Genomic DNA, 15,430 nt, shown 5'->3' on the forward strand with positions numbered 1-15,430 from the left:
TATATATATATATTAACGTCGCACAAGAGCTGTACAATACGCTATTGGCGATAGTCTGGAAAACATGGAACCCTGAGGATGATCCGGAGACAGCATACATACGTCACATCCCGTTTTACAGGAAGGACACATTAATACAATACTCATCCATCCGCAGATCGCGATTTTGACTTAAACCAGTTCACGATCATTCTCCGATCCAGTACCTCTAGAGCAGGGATTTCCAACTTACATGTGGCCGGGGGGCCGCAATTAAAGACACTAGTCAAATGGCGGGCCAGAACGTTATCAAAATTTTATATGGGACTCTTTTATGTTTGAAGGAACATTAAATATTGCTGTACATTAACAATTAACATTATTTTCAACTTAGTAAAAATTATGGCAAAAAAAAAAAAAGTATCGAGCATCTGAAATTAAATTTTTTTGTCTTTTCCGCTCATGTGATATTCAATTCAAGGAATTTAAATGAAACATGATATTCATTCCCTCTTTTATGCGTTATAAAATTTACAAATGTAATTAATTTCGTCCAAAACGAGTGGTTTCAAAAAGTTGAATGGAAGAATTTCTTCGAGAAAATTTCTGAAACGCACATACTAAATTATATTCACAATATACAGAAAAACGAAATAAAAAAGTGCTGCATACACGATTATTTATGTATTTGAATAAATATTTTCTTGGATGCAAAACCTGAGAAATAAATTTTTTGCACCGTTGGTATGTTAAATTTCACAGAAACGAAGAAATTATGTTTTCTTAACCGAAAGAAAAGTATTTTAAATCCATATAGATTTTTTACGAAAATTGTCCCAAAAAAAACGACAACTAATATACTTTAGTTCACGGGCCACAAAAAAAGGCTTCAAGGGACGGATGCGGCCCGTGGGTCGCCAGTTCGTAATCACTGCCCTAGAGGTATTGATTTTTTGTGAGAACTTGGAGGATTTCGTGACCCCGACATATGTAGGAAGCACCAGTCACTTTGTAATGAGCACAAAATCCTGCATATATCTGTGTAAAAATTAAAAAAGATATCCTATAGTAGACGAATAAAGAGTTCAAGTTCTTTTTGCCATTGGGAAAACTGTGGGAGATTATGGTGATTTTCATCAAAACATTTTATTAAATTCCGACTAGTATCACACTAATGATGTCAGCAAAGGCGAGTTTCTCAAAGAACTTATTAAAAGAGAAAGCTAAAAATCAAAAACTACTTTATTATCTCAAGAATTACTATATTTCTATAGGTAATAATTATTATACCATTCAGTGCATTTTTATTGGATAAGAAGATCACATGATTTTTATCCTTATTAACCTTTTTGGGACGCGTGAGTCTTAAATATATTCCTATGGAATCAGGAATCTTATGGAATATATTCTTATGCATTTTTATTGGATAAGAAGTTCACATGATTTTATCATTATTAACCTTTTCAGGACGGGTGAGTCTTAAATATATTCCTATGGAATCTGGAATCTTATGGAATATATTCTTATGCATTTTTATTGGATAAGAAGATCACATGATTTTACCATTATTAACCTTTTCAGGACGGGCAAGTCATAAATATATTCATATGGAATCAGAAACAGGATGGAAAAAAAATAAAAAGCGGTAGCTTAAGTTTGGGCATGGTTAATTTGACAACCTTATTTTTGCTTTCACTTTAAATCTTATACATCCAATCTACGTTTGTTAAAAATTTAACTATATAATTTTTAATTTTAACTAAGTCTTGGTGAATTAAATAAAGAAAACTATTATTACTCCACCCACAGATTAACTTCTATAAAAATAGTTTGGTCGCCGATTTTATTATTTTTTTTACCGTGATTGTTGCCACCCAGAGAACGCATACATGACTCGCCTGTCTCGAAATGGCCTGGCTCGCCTGTCTCTAATTTTAGCTATCATTATCCTAAAATTTAAAAAAATGTTATATTAAGTGATAAAAGTTATAGCGGTATTTACCTCAGATTTATTTATTTATCCCTCAAAGTTATTTGTCAATTATATTTATTTATTTATTCTCAATACATTCAAATTAATGACTTAATTCGAAATCAATGGTTTAAAACTTGAAGTAATTTTTATTTTATTATAAAGTAATCCTAATTACACGAAATTTTATGATTAAAATATTTAGTTGCAGTTTTACAACTGTTAAAAAACAATTTTACTTTTCAAAAAAATAAATTTATTTTTATGATAAGTTTCATGAAAAACTTTATTTAATGCTATCAAAATAATAAATAAAAAATTACTATTTAAAATTTAAAAAACAATATTTCGAATTAACTTTCTTACTATTGCTAAATTATCTCTTTAGTGACCAGAAATAAGAATTATTAACTATTAACAAAATAACTATTTGAAATTTTTAAGCAATTCAAAAATTATCTTATCACATTATTTTCGAATAATCTTTTTCTCTAAAAACATTTAAGGAGTCATTATAATAAAAATTAAATAAAAATATTACATAAAAACCGAGCATAACAAATGATAGTTTATATTTTATTATTATTAACTAGAATAGGGAGGCTAAATCTCCATTGATACAAGAAGCGTATGAGTATGTCGATTAAAACTAGGATATTTTTTAATCGTCCAATATAATAATAAAAAAATAATAAAATAAAATTAAAATATTAAAATAATTAGAAATCTACATAAAAAAAACTAATTCAGATACATAAATACCTTAAGGAATATATTATAAATTGTCCATTAAAATCCAATCTTAAGAAAAAATTCAATAAGTCACAATTTAAAAGAAAACAACACGGAGTAATTTGATAAGAAAAGTCCCATGATTCTGAATTCGTAGAAAAAGTGTGGAAAGTCGTTTCAATCTAACACAGTAAAAGTTAGTCCTCTTCTAGAAAAATACTTTCACATGATTTAAACAAAACATGCTAATCATGCATGAATCATTGACAACAAAGTTGAAAGTCTAAGGCAATCATAAATAAACGAGAGGCAACATTTCGAAAATAGTAGACAGCAATACTATTTCAATTTTAAGCTGGCTCCTTAGTGGAGTGAACTATTTCATGTCTTTTAAAGAGGGAGAAAGATAGGTTAATTTTTTCTGAAACAGATAGAGCAGTCAGAATTTATTTTTGATTTCACAATTTGAAAATCGGAAATAATCGACAAAATGGAATATTTTATATCGTTTATAGATGGAGGAAGGTGGGAAATTTTTTCTTGAAACCGATAAAACAGTCATAATTTATTTTCGAATTCAGAATTTAAAAATCGGAAATAACCGACAAAATGGATTGTTTCATATCTTTTATATATGGAGGAAGGTAGGAAACTTTTTCCTGAAACAGAGCAGAAATCATTTTCGATTTCAGAATATGGATATCGGAAATAACCGATCGGAATTACCAACAAAATGGATTCCAATGGCAAAATGGATTTAGAAGCTCTTCGACTTTACCACACTTTCTATTAATTTTTATTATTATGGTCATGGATCTTTCTTCAGTTGTCGGGACTATATATATATATANAAAGAGTAATTTTGTTATATATATATATATATATATGAAGTTTCAGGAAGTTCAGGTTCAGTTCATAAAGAAGAAACTTCATATACATATACATATATATACATATACATATATATATATATATATATACATATATGTATATGAAGTTTCAGGATTTTTTTCTTCTAATTTTAGCTTTCGCTATTGTATGATTAAATACCTCAAGACATAGGTAAATATATTCCTAAATCTGTTGCCTTAATGAAATTCTGGTGTATGAATACATATAAACATTAGGTACTTGATAGATTAAGAAAAATTAGGTAAAAAATTACCTGTGAAATAAATTTTGAGTTAAGCTATCATGAAAACTTTTCAGATAAATTATGATAAAAAATGTGTGTGATAATTTACATTTCTCAAATTTACATTTTGTACGAATTTACATTTAAAGATCCGATAAAACGTTAAAAAAAATAGAAAAAAAATTTCTTTCCTGACAAATTTTGAGTTTTAAAGCTGTATTAAAACTTACAGATAATTTCGAAAAAGTTATTAATGATTGCAATTGTTTCAAAGACCTACATGGTTGTGTAAAAATGTGCGTATTACAATGAATTTAAAAGAGAATTCAATGCTGATGTTCTAAATTTAACACATCAAATCATTCTGCAGGTCTGCATAAGTTGGTGAAAACAGAATTTTCTCTCTGTTCCTTCTTTTAAAGGGACCTTGGCTCAACGCAATAGTTTCTCATCAAAATTCTCTTCTCTTTCTACCTTAACGCCTTTTCATGACACATTTCATCCGGATTGATTTAATCACAGTTACAGTGATTGGTTCAAATCTTGCTCTTGAGCACTCATAGTTTATAAAAATAACCACATGAAATTAAACATGAACAAAAACAAATTAAACGTAAGGTTGTCAACGAAAAAAATGGAAAAATAAAGAGGAGAAACAAAACTAGAAAGACCACAGTAGCCGAGTGAGAAAAAAGATGGTAGGTAAATTGGTAGGTAGGTACTTTATTTACGTCGCACTAGAGCTGCACAATGGGAAATTGGCGACGGTCTGGGAAACATCCCTGAGGATGATCCAAAGACATGCCATCGCAATTTTGATCCTCAGCAGAGGGGGTGGCTCCCCTGCTTTGTAGCCCAACGACCTGCGAACAAAGTCGACCCTTTTATGGTAGAACAGTTTAACGAGAAACGAGGCCTCGCAATCTCGGTCCCTACGTAGGTTGATCAAAGTGGTGACCCATCCGCTTACTGACCGCAGCCAGTGATGTTTGGCGTCGGTTTTCGACTGGAAACCGTGTTTTTACTATCAGTACACTGCGGGACTCCATTATTTGGTAATAAATTCTTGCTATAGTTTCAGAAGATTCATTTGCCATTAATTTCTTTAAATATTCATTATTAATAAATATATTTTATTATATTCGCAGCAAAAATTGTATAATTATTGTTTCAAAAGTATTCAAAAATTATTCTGTATTTTTGGATGTTTAAACTAAATACGTATATTATAATAAAACTTAGATTTGCCTGCTCATAAAAACAACAGTTTAATGATTCGAAAAAAAATAAATAATAATAATAAATAAACAAAATTTTTGTTAACAGTAATATTTTGTTTACTTATTTTTGCATTCATACAATCATATCTGCTTTATCTCTGATTTTTAATTTATCTTCACTTTTTACTCAAAATTAATTTTATAAATGTTCGATTGTTTCGTAGTTTACCTCCACTATCGGCAAAAGTTTGATCATTCTAATTCGGTCATTAAACAAAAACAATTCACTTCTAGAAGAGAAAGTTAAAAATTAATCTTTTACTTCATCCAAAGTTCAGCCAAGATAAAAAAAACTTAGCGGTTACATTCCATTTTATAGACTAAATACCTTTCAGGATAAAAACAGCAAAACTACATTATTTCAACTCAAATTATACAGATCTTTTTAAGGGTGGAGAAAGAAGACAAAGTATAATGTGACTTTTAATATGTGACAAAAACTGAATAATTTTCTTTTTATTCTTTTGAAAAACGTAACTTAAATTTTTAACATTAATATTTTCTTTTTGGTTTTGTGTCTGTTAGTTTATGTCAGAAAATTGTTGAATTTCGCATGCCCACAAATGATTTTTACATAACAAATTTCCTAATTCAATTTTTCTATTTCATCAAGATTTGACCTTATCCTGCTGATTAAACAGAATTATCAAAAATTTAATGTTAAAAACCAAAATAATTCAATTAGGAGCAACACTAAGTAACAATAAAATAAGTTTATTAAAACAACGAAAATGTTTGATTTTTTTTTTGTCACTAAAATAGATACAACGATATGCAGACTTTTACACAATATCTCCAGTCAATGTAAATATTTACGATGTAAATAACACACCAACAAAATCACACTAAAATGAAATAAGTTTAAAAATTCTAAAACGTGTTGCGTAACTTTAAATGTTATAACTTAGTATTTAAATAAAAATCAAATTATAAGCATAAAAACATTTGTGCGGCTTGGACAGATTTGTATTTCTAAACGCTAACTTGAGTTAGATTTTAAATTAAACTTTATATACTAATATCAATTATGTAACACTAATATTAGTTTATAATTTTGTTCATGCTTTTTTACGGGAAGAACAATTCTGAGAAACATTATAAAACGCGCTTGATTGCTTGCTAATAAATTTATTAAAACCATAAAACATATGATTTTTGTTCACTAAGATTAAGTTGTACAACTTTATTAAATGTCTTACTACAGTTAGTTTAAATAATTATAATGCAGTTAAAAGTCCAATACAATCATTATAAAAGAAATCACTTTTTAAAGGGTAAAATAAGGGTCTTAAAAAACGAAATGTTGTATTGTAATATTCCTACGTATAAAAACGACGCTATAGTATGGTTTTTGATGAATTTGCATTTTTATAAGCTAGCTTGAGTTAGCTTTTTAATTATACTTTGTATATCAATATCTGTTTTATAACACTTAAACCTGCTCATAAATTCTTTAATACTTTCTTTATCCACTAAAAACCACTTTAAAAAGCGTTCGATTGCTTGTTGTTTACCTCCACTATTACCAAACTTTCGATCGTTCTCATTACTTGCCATAACATCATCAAAAAAGTCGTTTATAGAAGAGCTTTCGAAAAATAGTTATTTTTTCATTCTTTTCTCTTCATCTGTTGACAAGTCTAACCAAGAAATGAACAGATCAGCAACGTCCCACCTATCCAATTCAATGCATTTCAAAATAATATTTTCTCTTGAATTTTCGAGAAGCTTTCGTTTAAAACAGTTTTCATCAGATTCTGACTTAAAGCACCACAGCAAGAGTGTTTTCAGAGATTTCCAATCAATAATTCGGTTCGGAAAGTCCTTTACACTCCATTTACCCATTCCTTCTAAATTGGAATTCAAAGAAATCTTAGTTTTGAGCGCGAAAGACATTTTAAACTCGTTTATATCATCTTGAGATGAAAGGCACCAATTTATGAGTTTGTCAGCAAGTGCGGTTACATCATTATTTAAAAAATTTTGACACATGCGCATTCCTTCTTCATCATAAAGCAATGATTGTTTAAATTTCTTAATAGAATCAGCAGAAGGCAAGCACCAATGGACAAAGTAATCCGCCGCGCTTGATTTTGTCAGGCAAAGTTCCCTGCAAGTTTGCTTTCCATCTTTGCAGAAAATCATTTCCTTTTTAAGAGCTATCGTTTCCTCTTCCGTTAATTCGCCCCATTTCAAAGTTTCTTCAGCTTCGTTCCATTTTTCGTCTTTAACAAATTCTAAGAAATCATATTTTGCTTTCAAGAAACAGAATTTCTTTCTGAATTTTCGGACACTTTCAGAAGATTTTAAACAAATAGATATTAATTCTTCGAAGAAATCGAGCATTCCCGATTCGATAAGCCTTACACAAACCATAGCTCCTTCTGATGATAGTAAGAAATCCCTTCTTTCATCTTGTATTGCAGATTCGATTATAGACATAGCGGTTCTTCTATCAGATTCAGAAAAATTGTTCAGATGGAACATTCTTAAAAGTAATTCTTTTCCTTCTTTTATTATTACATTCCCTTGAGGATCGTCCTTATTTTGAAATGAACGTTTTTTATCACTGAATACATATCTTTTAAAACTTGCTGGACTTGCTGTCCAGATATCCATCAACAGCTTTCTATAATTGCAAATTTTGCCTTCGCCATACCAGAAATAACCCATTTCAGGGGCAATTCTGTTTACAATTTCTAAAAGAAGACCACCGAAAGCTCTCTTCGGTAAATGTTTCCAGGACAATTTCATTAATTCCAGAAACTGGTCTTGATAAGGCCAACATAAAAAGAGATCAAGAACTTTGATGTATTTATTCTTTAAATTTAAAGTGTCAAATTTAATGGTAATGAAGAGTTTTCTAAGCATATCGAACTTCTCTGAAACAGACATCCTAGATAGTAGGGAATGAAATATATCGGATAAAAAATAATCTGGTGTCCATAAATCTGTTTTACAGCTATAGTTTCGACTCCGGAAAACAACAGAATCATTGACAAAGTTAGAATTTGGTTCTTTAGCTTTTAGCTCTCTTTGCATCCTGAGTGTAATTATGCTAACGGCAGTATCTACTAAATTGCTTTGTTTCGTTTTTAAGCTCATAATTCTCAAGCAATACTCTACTGCTACTTGCGAACCACTTGCAATAGCTGTTTTAAGTCTATACTGATCAATTTTAACGTCTTCTTCTTGTAATTTATCAATATCTCCCATGTAATAGTAGGACCAAAATTTTATTATATCTGGTTGAAAAATAAGGTGAGGATTATTTGCATCGTAAACTAATTTTTTGTCTTTTTCCGACAAATTTTGGAACAATTCTGGAATACGTTCCATCTGGCAATAATAACTGGCTAATTGAAAGTCTTGCAAGTTACTAAATGTTATCTCGGTTATATTTGTTGCTACTTTTTGAGAATCGATTATTCCTTCTGGTGTAAACAAGGAAGGTTCTAAGAATTCAACACAAAACTCCCGAGGAAAATTGAAAGTTCCAACATGATATTCAATCCATACCAGCATTCTCAGAGCGATGGAAAACACAGCACCAATTACTGATTCTTGCTGATTCTCTTCCACGTTGTATGCTCTTAAAAAGTTTAATGCTCTGTTTTCAACCATTTCATCCCATTCTTCCTTACAGTCTATGGGCTTTATATGGTCTGAATATGCCGTTGAAAAAATTTCGATTTTGAATTCATTGTCGCAACATATCTTTAGAGCAATTTCCACAATATCTTTGTTCCTCATAACGGACATGTCAGTTTTTTTTATGTATATAAAAATATTTGTTAAAACCTATTACATTTAGTTCAGCAACATGGGATCAGCAAAATGTTATACGTCCTTAAAAATTTAATTTTCGTCAACCTCGCTGTGAACAAAATCCTGAAATTTATAAGAAAAAATAATTAGCAGTAACTCAAAAATTTGTGAAAACTCGAATTAAGATAATAAATATGAAGTAATACTGATTGATTATGTTTAAAATATGCATACCAATTATGTGCTGGACATAAAGCGCTTTACAAAAGTACTTTTATAATTTTTCTTTTATTTATTAAAAGAATGAAATATTCTATATATACTATATATGGGGTGAAGTAAATAAAACCGGCTCATTGGGAAGAAACGGTATGACAATTCATTTAATTTAACTAATTTTTTTTTCTTTCTAAATTCCTCATTTGACAATTGTATGCCATCCTGATACTTAACATGTGATATCTTTTTTTTTTTTTTAAATATTCAATGAGCTGCACAAGTGCGCACACATGAGCAGACCTATTGCGTTCTCCAGAAGTGGTATCCACTCTTTCAGGACCACCACAATGGGTGAGATACCGTTGGCCATGTTAATTTGGACGTCTAGTTTCTGCCACACTAGATGGCAGCACCGAGGCTTTTATTTGGATGATAAAGTGCACTAGGAATTTAATTTCGCCCGAAAGTGCCAAGAACCAATAAGGCACTCCAGGGATCTTTTACATGCCGCATAATCATACGAAATGGCCGCTGAGAATTTTCTCCATCCCGAAAATCCGGTGTCTGGGCCGGGGATCGAACCCGCAGACTTAGGCTCAGAAGGCCGACGACAAACTAACTGCGCCACCCAGNGCATACCAATTATGTACTGGACATAAAGCGCTATATAGTGTGGCTTTGAGGAGAACTCCTCCAGACTGAAAGTTTGGGGTCGTCTGCTGCTATGGTAACAAGCGAGACCGCATTTCTAATGAGGGTGAAATGGAGGAAAGAGGGAGTCGATTGGTTTACTTACGACGACCTACGCTAAGATTAAGACAAAATTGTTCACTCCACACCCCTATTTGAAGTGACCTTTCCTCGTAACCATAGTACCCGCCACGACGCGAGACGGGTGTCTGGAGGAGTTCTCCTGAAAGCCATACTATACAAAAGTACTTCTTTCATAATTTTTCTTTTATTTATTAAAAGAATGAAATATTCTATATATACTTTATATGGGGTGAAGTAAATAAAACCGGCATATTGGGGGGAAACGGTATGACAATTAATTTAATTTGTTAACTAATTTTTTTTTCTTTCTAAATTCCTCATTTGGCAATTGTATGCCATCCTGATACTTAACATGTGATATTGTTAATCTTTTTTCGTGGATTGTTATGATATTAATCGCAGAAAAAGAAAGCCTTTTTTAATGTCGCTGCAGAACTTTTGATAAAACTTCGTGCTCACTGTTGGCTGATCGAGAACTGGGATAGAGAATTTAAGCTGCCTGCCTGTGCCAGGTTTTTGTGTTCTATGTCACGCATGCGCAAATACAATATTGGTTAGACTGAATGTCTTCAATGAAAGCAAGACCTGACTTTCAGTTACCTTTAAAAAGAGGGCTTAAAAAAATAGATCAAATTTTGGAGAAAGGACTAATACTTATTTCCGATGTTATTTCACTTCGTACACTGGATGTCACTTCGTATTTTATATTAATTAATAAAATCATGTTTAATTTGATCACATATTAAATATTTATTCCTAAGAAATGCATATTGGTAACAAAATGTTGATCAGCATTTAGAAAAATAGCAAATTTAATTTAATTACTTGTTGCGTAACCACTTTTCTTCAGCATGTTTACTGTATTTAAAATCAATTATAGAAAAACCAATTTAAAATTTTCAGAAACTAAAAATCTAATTACAAAAATAAAAAAACCTAGCAAATCATTCTGAAAGAAAATTTTTTGCAACGATTTTATAAATTTGTAGACGTAATTTAATTTTTCATATCTGTTTTATAAAATTTTATTTTAAAAAAAAATGCCGAACTTTTTAAAAAAACCTAGGTAAAAAAACATTTTTCGCAATATTTAATGGAATAAATAAGCAATATCCTCCTGATCTACCTGTTTCTACATTGCAAAATATATCCCTTAATCAAATGTCGTAGAGATTTGTCTTGCTTATTATTTTTCTATAAAATTTTAGTAATACGATTGATTGCTCTGATGTTTTAAATATAATTCAGTTTTCTGTAAATAGTCACAATGTGCGCAATGAAAAATAATTTGTAAGCTCGTTTTGTAAATATAATTATATAAAAATGTTTGCTTTATACAGTGCAGATTTTATAATGTTTTTAACAGACATGCTAAACAACATAATTTCAATGCCTTTAACTGTTTTTAAAAAATTGTGTTCAAATGCTTTATGCTTGAACTGGCGTTTTTTTTCACTGTATACTGTAATGAAATTTTATCCGTTGAGTAAATTTTTCTCTTTAAAATAAAGTTATACTAGATTCATAAATTCGAACATTCACTTTAACTAACACTTAAGATACTATTCAATATATTCCAAATATTAAATAAAAGTTAAAAAAAAAATATATTTCTTTAATTATCGAATAAGAAACTTTCGAACCTAAGTAATAAACTGTTGCCGTATCGTTTTCAACCCCTTCTGGACAAATGATGAGAGAAAGAAGCACTTACCCAAACTCACGAACTCCGAATTTATACATACCATACAAGATGTAATACGAGAGCACTTTACTTTTTAAAAATCGATTAAAAAACTTTATTTATAAAATATTCGTTACTCTTTTAAGCACAGCTTGTTAATACTTAAATTTTATCTGTTAAAAATTTACATACATTGCTTTTCTTCTATCATATAACTTTTAAATTAGAAATAGTTTTAATTTCTTTTTAACAGTTTATACTTTTGAAAATTTCAATAAAAATAATAACTTTATATCTGGCAGCATCAAATATCTCACTCACTTATGTTTTATAATTTTTTTTTTTTTTTGTGCACCTTTTGACATGAAGTAAAGGACAAACGTGCAAAATGATTTCGAGTGAGAAAAGGAATAGATAAATATGAATTATTTAACTCAAAAAAATTGAAAGAAATGGCGTAAAAGAGTTCAAATTGGTAAGTACTTTCGAACAAATTGAAATAAGAATGGAAAAAAGCCTTTTATAAGTTAATAAATGAGCATGGCCTTTTCAGCACCTCAGTGATTTCAGTTACGCGAACTGATAAGTGATTAACGTAGTATTTTTTAAAACGAGTTTAACAGTTAATAATTCTCGTACTAATTATCAGAAGTAAGTTTTTTTTAATTCCATCGTACTCTACATACCTTCGTAATTTCACGTTTCAAAATCATTTTGTTGATTCATCCAGCCGAGAGGTTCTACCATGGAGCTAGGGTTCTATTTATGAAACCATGGGTTCTACTCATGAAATTTCCCGAGAGGTTTCACTTATGAAATTTTGAGTTACAGTATCAAGTCAGAGAAAACGTCTGTTAACGAATTTCTGTTCAGAAGTCTGTTAACGAATTTTTTATACGATATGTTTTCTTTTTCCAACATTCAGTTGCGTTTTGCAGCTCTAAGTCTCAGTGAAACAAAAATACTAATTAAACAACATAAATTATTTTCTGAATGAAGAATTATATAAATTCTTCTAGAAGTTAACATTAAGTGTGAGAGGCTAGATTCTAGACCAACTTACATGAGGCCGGGGTACGCGATTGAAAACACCAGTCAAATGGTGGGCCGCAACTTTATCAAAATTTTATATAGGAATTTTTTTTTTGAAGGAACATTAAATATTACTGACAGATTTTTATCAAGTTGCACGAAACAAAAGTATTGGATTACAAATTAAAATAAGATATAGATTTTTAAAAATATTTAATTGCATATTAAAAAATTCTGGCTGCAAAATTTACAAATGTAAATAATTTCGCTCAAAATGAGTGGTTTCAAAAAGTTAAATTGGAGAATTTCTGATACACACATGTTAAATTATATTCACAAAATACAAAAATAAAAATAAACGAAATAAAAAAAAAGAGCTACATACACGATTATTTTTGTATTTGAATATATATTTTCTTGGATGCAAAACTTTTTTGCTAAACTATAGCACTTTTTTTGCACCGTTGCTAAGATATTTAGATATAAAAAAAGGGTTAAGATTTTTCTTAATTTCTTCTGGGGAGAGGAATCCAATAAAAAAAAAAAAATGATTTGTCAAGATGTCTGAAATATATTTGATTCAAATGCAAACCTACAAGAATATTTAACAAGTTCCAATTTCCTCACACATTTTTTTTGGAATAATTCAACAACCATTCAACATTATTCAAGGATTTTGATAAATGCTTTTGTAATAAATGACTATTTTATGCTTCAATAATAAATAAATACGATATAGAATAATTAAAGAAAAAACGAAATATTAAAAGAAACAAGTATGCAATACATTATTTTAGCTGAAATTATTTGCAATATCTATGACTCATAGGGACCTTTTAAAATTATCAATCCATAATCAGATTTTTTTGCTGATACATTTAGTGTAAAAAATCTCTATGATTCGCTATAAAAATAAGGAAATACTACTCACCTCACTTTGAATTGAATTAATGTTTCANCTACAAATCACTGATAACTTTCTTGTCTGATTTACAATAATATATTTTCTTATTTGGAGAAACTAAATTGAAATAAAACTTACTTACAAAATGACTCTTAAACAATTTATTAAAAAAAAAATGGACTTCTACTTACCAGTGAAAGATTGAAAATACAAAGTGTGTGCTGTCAAATTCGTAAATATTAAAATCATGACTCGAAATCGTAACTTTTCAAGTTTAACAGTCTGAGCTTAAACTAATTGACAATAAGCAGGAATAGGATACCTCCCTGGTCGAGCAATCTCACCGTTCCGCCAAACACTCTGTGGGGTGAAGGTAGCGGGTTCGAATCTCACCGTAACATAGGATTTAGCTTTGTGATGTTCTGCGTTTGCTTGTACTATCCGTTCTTTATTGATGTACAACATACATTTGCAGGCTTGTGTGCTCAATTAAGACTTATAAACCTTTGTCAAGTAGAAGAACAGATAGCACAATATAGAGAAGGACATCACGAAGAATACATCCAGGGTTACGACGGGATTCGAACCTGCCAAATACACGCTTAACAGAGCTTTTGGAGGCCCCGTAACCGTTCTTCGAGTTGACAAGAGCTTATAAGACGTACTTTCTAATGACCACACTGATACTTTTTATTTACGTCACACTAGAGCTGCACAATTAGCTATTGGCGACGGTCGAGAGAACATCCCTGAGGTTGATCCGGAGACAACATACAAACGTTACATCCCGTTTTGCAGGGAGGACACATTCACACACCATCCACCCGCAGATCGTAATTTTGACCAGAGCCNNNNGCCCCCCCCCCCCCGAGGTATGTAATGACAACACAAGCATGTATATGCACTTTAATTAATAAATAAATAGTCCTTCAGTGGACTGATCGTAAAGACACGATTCCCAGCAGAACACTGACGTCAAGCATGACAAGCTGCGACCAGTAAGCTGGTGGGTGACCACTTTAAACAGTCTGCGTAGGAACCCGAGGGTATGCAGCAGTATTGGTCCTTGTTAAACCTCTCTACTGCATAGTGCTCTACTTCGCACGTACGCCTTGTTACGAAAACGAAGGAGCCATCTCTCTCTAAAAAAAAAAAACGAGAACTGTGATGGCATGTTTTCGGAAAATCGTCAGGGACTTTTTTCAGACCGTCGTCAAAAGACGTATCTATATTACAAATCATTAAGGCAGATAAATACTTTATGTACATCGCACTAGAGCTACAGAAAGGCCTATTAGCGACGGCCTGGGAAGCATCCCTGAGGATCATCTGAAGACACGTCATCACAATTCAGACATAAATCTGAAGGGGACGGAAAATTTCCCCAGATCCCTGTGCTCATGGTACTGCTCACAGGACTTTTGATTTCGGGCACGTATATCGCATGTACTCGATGGTTCTTAGCTGAGTAGAGCTTCAAACTCCAGAGTCCGATTCTCTAACCACTGGGCTACTACGGCTCTACAAATCATTAAGTTCTTTTAACCTTAAGAATTACACTATGAACATTAAACATACGAATTTTTATAATTTGGTTTCTCAGGAACTATTCGACCGATTAGCTTCAATTTTGTATTTTGCTTTTTAAAATTGCATTCTTCAAATTACAATTCAAAATGATGTAAAACATTACAATTCGGAATTCCTTCGGTCATTATTAAATAATATTCTTGCATAGAATTATCTTTGGATAAACGAATTTTATAATTGTCTGCAATTTTTTTTTGATTCGTTTAAAAAAATACTCGTGTTATGGTGAAATACGCAGAAATTAAAATTAACATTAAGAAGCACCCCTGACCAGAGCCTGATTATCGCCTAGGCCCAATAGGCATGGGCCCACAATTTCTGAGGGGCCTCAAAAAGTAGTTGATGATAATTTACGTCGCAC

The 15,430-nt window shown here is 30.9% G+C and overlaps 2 protein-coding genes across 5 annotated transcripts in view; both read right to left on the minus strand.

Moving 5' to 3' along the window:
- Window positions 1-2,887, minus strand: part of LOC110282735 (uncharacterized) — a 17,166-nt gene extending 14,279 nt beyond the window's left edge. The window contains exon 1 of the mRNA XM_071185336.1: window positions 2,714-2,887. The gene's annotated coding sequence lies outside the window, so the exon portion shown is untranslated. The remainder of the gene's footprint in view (window positions 1-2,713) is intronic.
- Window positions 2,888-5,796: 2,909 nt separating this feature from the next.
- On the minus strand, window positions 5,797-13,908 carry LOC107444518 (uncharacterized). 4 transcript variants are annotated; one of them, XM_043049959.2, is made up of 2 exons: window positions 13,671-13,908; window positions 5,797-8,989 (listed from the first exon to the last, which is right to left on the minus strand). In XM_043049959.2, exon 2 carries the CDS (start codon window positions 8,858-8,860, stop codon window positions 6,701-6,703), a length of 2,160 nt encoding a protein of 719 aa, XP_042905893.1. In that variant the 5' UTR covers window positions 8,861-8,989; window positions 13,671-13,908; the 3' UTR covers window positions 5,797-6,700. The 4 variants fall into 4 exon arrangements, with proteins under 4 accessions (XP_042905893.1, XP_071041440.1, XP_015914156.2 ...); XM_071185339.1 differs by having other exon boundaries at window positions 13,622-13,674; XM_016058670.4 differs by lacking the exon at window positions 13,671-13,908 and adding an exon at window positions 13,507-13,533.
- Window positions 13,909-15,430: the final 1,522 nt, after the last annotated feature.

The sequence above is a fragment of the Parasteatoda tepidariorum genome, chromosome 9, assembly GCF_043381705.1.
Source record: "Parasteatoda tepidariorum isolate YZ-2023 chromosome 9, CAS_Ptep_4.0, whole genome shotgun sequence".
Taxonomy (NCBI): Eukaryota; Metazoa; Arthropoda; class Arachnida; order Araneae; family Theridiidae; genus Parasteatoda; species Parasteatoda tepidariorum.

Coding starts and splice junctions, on each gene's coding strand:
- LOC107444518 (XM_043049959.2), bottom strand. CDS start 8,860: ATGTCCGTTATGAGGAACAAAGATATTGTGGAAATTGCTCTAAAGATA.